At 42.4% G+C, this 6,609-nt stretch overlaps 1 protein-coding gene across 1 annotated transcript in view; it reads left to right on the forward strand.

The window, feature by feature from the left end:
- Positions 1-648: 648 nt before the first annotated feature.
- KY (kyphoscoliosis peptidase) overlaps positions 649-6,609 on the forward strand; it is a 106,627-nt gene continuing 100,666 nt past the window's right edge. Inside the window, exons 1-2 of the mRNA XM_069108698.1 lie at positions 649-1,007; positions 6,191-6,253. Of these exons, the coding sequence (XP_068964799.1) occupies positions 884-1,007; positions 6,191-6,253 (187 nt within the window). The 5' untranslated portion in view covers positions 649-883. The remainder of the gene's footprint in view (positions 1,008-6,190; positions 6,254-6,609) is intronic.

Genomic DNA, 6,609 nt, shown 5'->3' on the forward strand with positions numbered 1-6,609 from the left:
GTTTATATCTATATATATACAAATACATATATACATATGAGAGGGCTGTATACACAGATACCCACATATATTTGGATTCCTGTACATGGTATATATACATAAATTTCCACGTATATTTGGATACATATGGGGGGCTGCGTTATATGAGCGTGCAAAGGAGAAATGTCTGACACTACCCCATTTCTTGTTTTTAAATTTTAGTTATTTATTTTTTATTGTTTTTTTTACTGCCCCATTTCTTGCAGCTGTTCAGATGAGCTCTGTTGCCCCTCATTTTCTGTCTTTTCTTTTTTACAGTTAAAAAAAGTTTTTGCCTAAGTTGTAAGATTTCCACATGAGACTTAGACCTGGGAGTAGGAGAGAGGAAAATCCTCCTTTTCTCTGCAAGAAGAAAGCTTCAAAGCTTCCAAAGAAAAGCCAGCCAAAGCTAAACTAGTTCTGAGAAAAGTATTAATACAGAAGGCAAGGGGTCAAAATGAAAAGGGCAGGAAGGCAAAGAGAACATGAGGGAAGAGAGAGGAAAAGGGGAGGGGGTGGGGGCAGAGGGAGAGGCCCTTGTGAAACTAGAACTCTCCTTTCCAAGCGCTCTCCCGCCTGCACCGTGGGTAATGGATCCGCGCCGGGATTTCCTTTCAAAGGTGACTTATAACCTCTTCATTAGGGTAGATCTCTCCTGGGCACTAATGGCGTGTTTGGCAGAGTCAGCGAAATGCTGTTTGTGTGTTCGTTTTGAGTGAGGGGGAGCTCTCAGCTCAAAGGGAAGAAAATAAACAGTGTCATTCGCCGCAAGACGCCGCATCGGGAACGACAGCCGGCGGCCGCCGCTGCTGCAGCTGCGTGTGGGGCGGGCAGTGAGGGCCAATGCGCACAGCTAACAGGTGCCATGGAGTTGAAAAAGGAAAACTGTGAAATAACCATAGATATGCTCCTTATAGTTCACCCCGAGAAGAGACGGACTGTGCAGAGGGACAGACAGACGGATCCTGCTGCTTCGCTGCAATGCCGAGGTAATAAACAAGCAAGCATTGCTAGTCCCGTAGTCCGGAAAGGGGCGGGGAAGGTGCCCCTAAGGTCGGGCTCTCCAGGGTGCCCAGTCCCAGGGTGGGCGGCCGTGCCTGCAGGACGCGAAGCGGTTGCACTGGACGGAGGGGCACAGGCACCAGGCGACTGGGGTCGGGCAGAAGTCCGAAGTAGGGTCGGCTCCTTGCCCCCAGCCAGCAGTGGGGTCGAAGCCCCTACTGCTACATAGTGGCAGTCGCTCTCGTCCACAGGATTCCACGGCCTCCTAAAATCGTTACTTGGTTTCCCACCTGTGTCTTCATAGATTTCTGCAAGCCCGGGAGCCCCTGGGACTGCAGATGTAGAGCGCGATATTAGACCGGTGTTTCAACCAGACACTGCTCCCAGATGGGAAATCAATGGAGATAAATGTTACTCAGTCTCTCATGCTAGGGTTGTTAAAACTTTGTCCAGTCCCAAGAAAGCTAGCTAGAAAAGGAAACGGGAGATCCTGAGGTGCTGCAGCCGTTGGAGGGTTTGATCCGAAGGGGAACCTGGAAGAGTTCATTTCCCTGGTCCCTATATCTGCTCTTCACCTCTGTCAGCAAGAACAATAAAATCTCTATCAATATCCCCTCTATCAATCCTGCTGATCAGAGAGGCAAGTTTAAAGATGCTAATGATAAATGCCGCCTCGGTTTTCTCTTGCCTGGTTCCTCAGCCGGGCAAAATTCATGAGAACCCAGAAAGCAACTTTGTGTAGCTCTGGGCCCAGCTTTTCACACTGGTCAAAAATTTAGGTTCCAGTAATTCAAGCTTGCCCAAGATTGACTTTGTGACCTGAGGAGATGACATTCCTGGTGCCTCAGTTTCCCTAGAAATGAAACTCCTGCCTTAAATTTCAGGGGATGTTAATTGGAGGGAGGAAGTGAAAGATAAGAAATTGCTTTCATCTCTGGAAGGAAGGTGCTACTGTATTATTATAACAGGAGAGGAATAAAATCATACAGTCATAGAATATTGAAATTTGAGGGAACTCTGGGCATCATTCTAGCTAAATCCTCTTATTGTACAGATGAAGAAACTGAGGTCCAGAGAAGGGAAATAATCATAACTAGTAAGTGACCAAGCCAGGACTAGAATACGGGACTCTTTATTCCCAAACATAGTGACTTAATTTGCTTTCCACCCTGAAGGCTTCCTTTGGTGGGGCCTCAAACAAAAGGCTTGGGACTACTTACAAAGCTATTCTAAAAAAAAAAAAAGTTAGGGATCTTTTCTTTGGTTTTGGCATTATATATAATATATAAACATATCGTGTGTATTTTGAGTATTTTATATGTGTGTTTGTGTATTCATTGATAGTGAGGAGTTGATTGTTCATATTTCCAGCCCTTAACATAGCACATGGCATATAGCAAGAGGGTAATAATGCTTGTTATTTACTTGATGATGATGATGATGATGATGATGAAGAGCCCATTCTTAAGCATTTGAGGGCCATTAGTTATCAATAGACTATTTCATCAACATGGGAAGCTACATCTCCATTTCATTAATAAGTGGGTACCCACCAGACTAAGCTTTCATTCTTTGACAAGACCTAATAGAAGTTCTGTAAAATGCATTGGGTAACTTCCTCTTAGCCTCCTACACTAAAGCTGTTTTTATTTTCTGCTGCTACTCTCTGCCTCTGGCTCAGATTCTGTCCCCAGAGCTCTGGAGCCCATTTAATTTCCACTCCTACCTGCCCACCTGAAGTGGTGGTGCTGAAGATGTCTTTGTCCCTGTCAATTACAGCTGGAGAGGCTCTGAAAGCCTCCTGGGAGCTAGCTTAGACACTGCACATGGGCAAGGAAAATAAATAGATTCAGGAGTTCTGGGAATACCGACAGGTGTCCTGTACTCAGAAGGGAAAAGGGGGCCAAAGGCAATTCTCTGAGATTCTCTAGGTGGGAGGGACAGCAGTAACCTAGGGAGAGAACTTGGAAGCTTTGGGTTAAAATCATTAGGCAATTAGCAGAGGTAATAGGATCCTGATTAAGAAATTAGGCTTTGTCCATTCTGTCTCTCAATTCTGTTATTGAGATGTGCTATATAATCCCCTAACATAGGGTTCTCCAAATAGCATTTCATAAATGAAGAGGCCAGATCAAGGTTTGGATGGTCTTTTATCCACATCACCTCATTTATTCCCTGGCATAGTGTGTGGTTACTGCTATATATTTCTGTCTTGGAAGATCTGGCACTAATGAGAGTCAGTGAAAACATAAAGAAACCCCCCAAAAGACTACCATCAGAATAGAAGTAACAGTAGTTTAACTTTACAATTGCCTTAAAATAGACTGAATAGACAATTAATAAATCCACCTGTGTTTCTCCTAACATTACAATTCATGAACCTGAATATGACCTTGGAGAAATCCTAGCACATTGAAGCCTGAGAATTATTCTTTCTGCTTAAACATTTTTAAAAATCTTTCTTCAAATGTTTTACTGGTGTATTCTAAAGTTATCTTGTGACTTAAAAGAAAAATAGGAAGCATTTTCCATTGGAATGCCTCCCTTGACCACCTCAGAAATAAGTAGCTCCCGGCTTATCAAACAATTACTCAATTCACTGTCTTCATGGGAATGGGAGGGAAACTGGTCAAGCTTATCATTTAATTAAATAGGTGGGTGGGCTCAGTCAAAATGATTGAGCTGTAGTTCTGTGTGGATAACCTAAATTCTCCATGGAGAGAAAACACTGAAAATACCTAACATGTTAGGAGGAGGAATTAAGGGGCCTAAATGAATATGGGAAGATCAGAAAGGAATAAAAATTCTTCCTGTCTATTTACCTTCTCTTTGGTAGAGAAAGGAACACCACTATGGGAAAATCCCCTTATTGTCCTGCATCCTCTCTCCAGGGAGCCAGAGTGAGGAAGTAACCCCTCAGTCTGCCTAGACTCCATAGCAGAGAACACCAAAGCATTTTCTCTATCAAAATGGCAGAGGATTGAGGGAAATTTGTTAATAATAGAACAGGGTGGAGATGAGGGAGCAGAAGGAAGAGAATTTTTACCCAAGTAACCCACTACTCTGAATCATAGAAAGGGGGAAAGAGTGAAGTAGAACTTTGTTAGACATAATACTGGGACATACCATTTGCTGCATCTCTGACTCTCACGGGTTTTGTGATGAGGAGGGAAGAGGTCCTGTGTTTTCTTTCAAATACAAAAAAAAAAAGAAGGGAGATCAGATCAGGCTTCTGCTTCAGTAGATATCTGGTGAGTCTTCAGGGGGCATAAGTGTACAGGAAAAAGCGATGGCATAATCCAAAGATGCCCAGAGTTTGGAGCGTGTTCTTGGGTGCTAGTATGGTTTGGTATCTGAGGTCCTGGCCCTGGGTAGGGTGTTATGGATGGAAGGCCTGTTGTCTTAGGCTCTGAGGAAAGTCTCTCTAAGGTCCCTTTCAAGTTAACTCCTGGTCAGAGGCAATCAGCAGAAGGTACCTCAGAGATCATCTAATCCAGGGGTAGGGACTTGAAGCTGTCACTTCATCAATACAGGGAATTCCCAGACGAAAAAACTACTTCTACCAATTGCCTCTTCTGCAATTAAAGTCCATGGTGCTTAGTGCTCTGAGAGGTTAGTGCCTTGCCTAGGGTCACACAGCTAGTATAGGAAGTGGGATGTGAATTTAGGTCTTTGTTTCTAGACCAACAGATCACTATCTACTTTGCTAGACTGTCATATAACTAACTGCACATCTAATCTCCTAATTTGATAGAAGAGGAACACACACACTCACACACACACACACACACACATATCCCTACCCAGCTGGGTAGTACAGTGGCTAGAGTGCTGGGCTGGGCATGGAGTCAGGAGGACCTGAGTTCAAATATATCCTGAGACACCTGCCAGCCATGTGACCCTAAACAAGTTACTTAATTGATGCCTGCCTGCCTCAATTGTAAAATGGGGATAATAATATCATTTACCTCCCAGGGTTGTTGTAAGGATCAAAGGAGGTAGTATTTGTAAAATGTTTAGCACAGTGCATGGCATGCAGTAGGTACTTAATAAATGCTTGTTTCCTTCCTTTCCTTCCCCTCCAAAGAGGATCATAGACTCATAGGACTTCAGATACAGAAGCAGAAGGGACTTCAAAGGCCCATCTAGGCCACCTCTCTCCTTATTTTATAAGTGATGAAACAGAGTCCTAAGGAGGTTAGGTGACTTAGCCACAACCATTTAGTTAAGCATCAGAAGTAAGATTTAAACCCAGGTCACCTGGCTCCAGAGCCCTTGTTCCTTCTCCTACAACCTGCCTATGGGATTGGATCAGGTGATCTCCAGGCTCCCCATCCCCCAAACTTTAAGATCCTAAGATTCCTACTCTACTGCTCTTTCTGCCACAAGATATTTTCACTCAATTAAAGTGTCTAACCCTGACCTCAGTTTCTTCACCTGTAAAATTTGTGAGTAGGAATAGGTGGCCTCCAAGGTTCCTCCTGACTCTAGATCTACATTCTTTGGGATTATCTCCAATTCCTAGAATGCTCCCCCTCATCTGCTCTTGACCACTGCTCTCTCTGACTTCTATTAAGGCCCAACTAAAATCCCATCTTCTGCAGGAAGCCTTCCTTAACTACTCTTAATTCCCATGCTTTCCCTAGGTTAATTATGTCTTATTTATTCTGTATATAACTCACTTTGTATATATTTATTTGCATGTTATCATACTCATTGGATTATAAGCTCTTGGAGGGCAGGGACTACCTTTTGCCTCTTTGTATCACCAGTATTTTGCCCAGTGCCTGGTACATAGTAAATGCTGAATGAATGAATGAATGAATGAATGAAAAAGTTCATGAACTAATGTGATCAAAAAAATGCCAGAACCAAATCAGCATGGGTATCTACTATAATAATAGATGAGGAAAATATACAAGTAACTCAGATCTTAGTAAGATAAACAAGGCAATGGAAAGGAATACAGCTGGAGAGTATAGTGGATATATTAGAGATACCTGTTCATTTAAAATCTTTTATAAACTTAGTTATAAATGCAACAGCTTACTTGTATTTGCTACCTTTTAAAATTAAGTTCATAATAAATTTTTTGTTCAAAGTTTTAAAAGTCACTAAACTAAATGTCTAACTGCTCTGGCACATCTCGTGCCAACTCATTGTTTCATAGGCTTCCAGGGAATAGGAAATGGAAACCGAAGACGGCAGAAATTGGAAGGAAACGACCTTCGAGGTAAATATCTGGGAAGAGGTCATGGGGGGTGATGGAATGTTAGAGCTGGAAGGAGCCTGAGCAATAGATCAACGAAGTCTAATCCTTTATTTTATATTTGAGGAAATTGAAACCCCACTCACTTCTTTTCTTTCTATTTTTTTCCTTTTTTCTCTTTCTTTCTTTCTTTCTTTCTTTCTTTCTTCCTTCCTTCCTTTCTTTTCTTCCTTCCTTCCTTCCTTCCTTTTTCTTTCTTCCTTCCTTCCTTTTTCTTCCTTCCTTCCTCTTTCTTTCTTCCTTCCTTTCTCTTTCTTTCTTTCTCTCTTTCTTTTTCTTTCTTTCTTTCTTTCTTTCTTTCTTTCTTTCTTTCTTTCTTT

The sequence above is a fragment of the Petaurus breviceps genome, unplaced genomic scaffold, assembly GCF_028583685.1.
Source record: "Petaurus breviceps papuanus isolate PSGF00001 unplaced genomic scaffold, PetGlider_PUasm1.0 90424, whole genome shotgun sequence".
Lineage (NCBI taxonomy): Eukaryota > Metazoa > Chordata > Mammalia > Diprotodontia > Petauridae > Petaurus > Petaurus breviceps.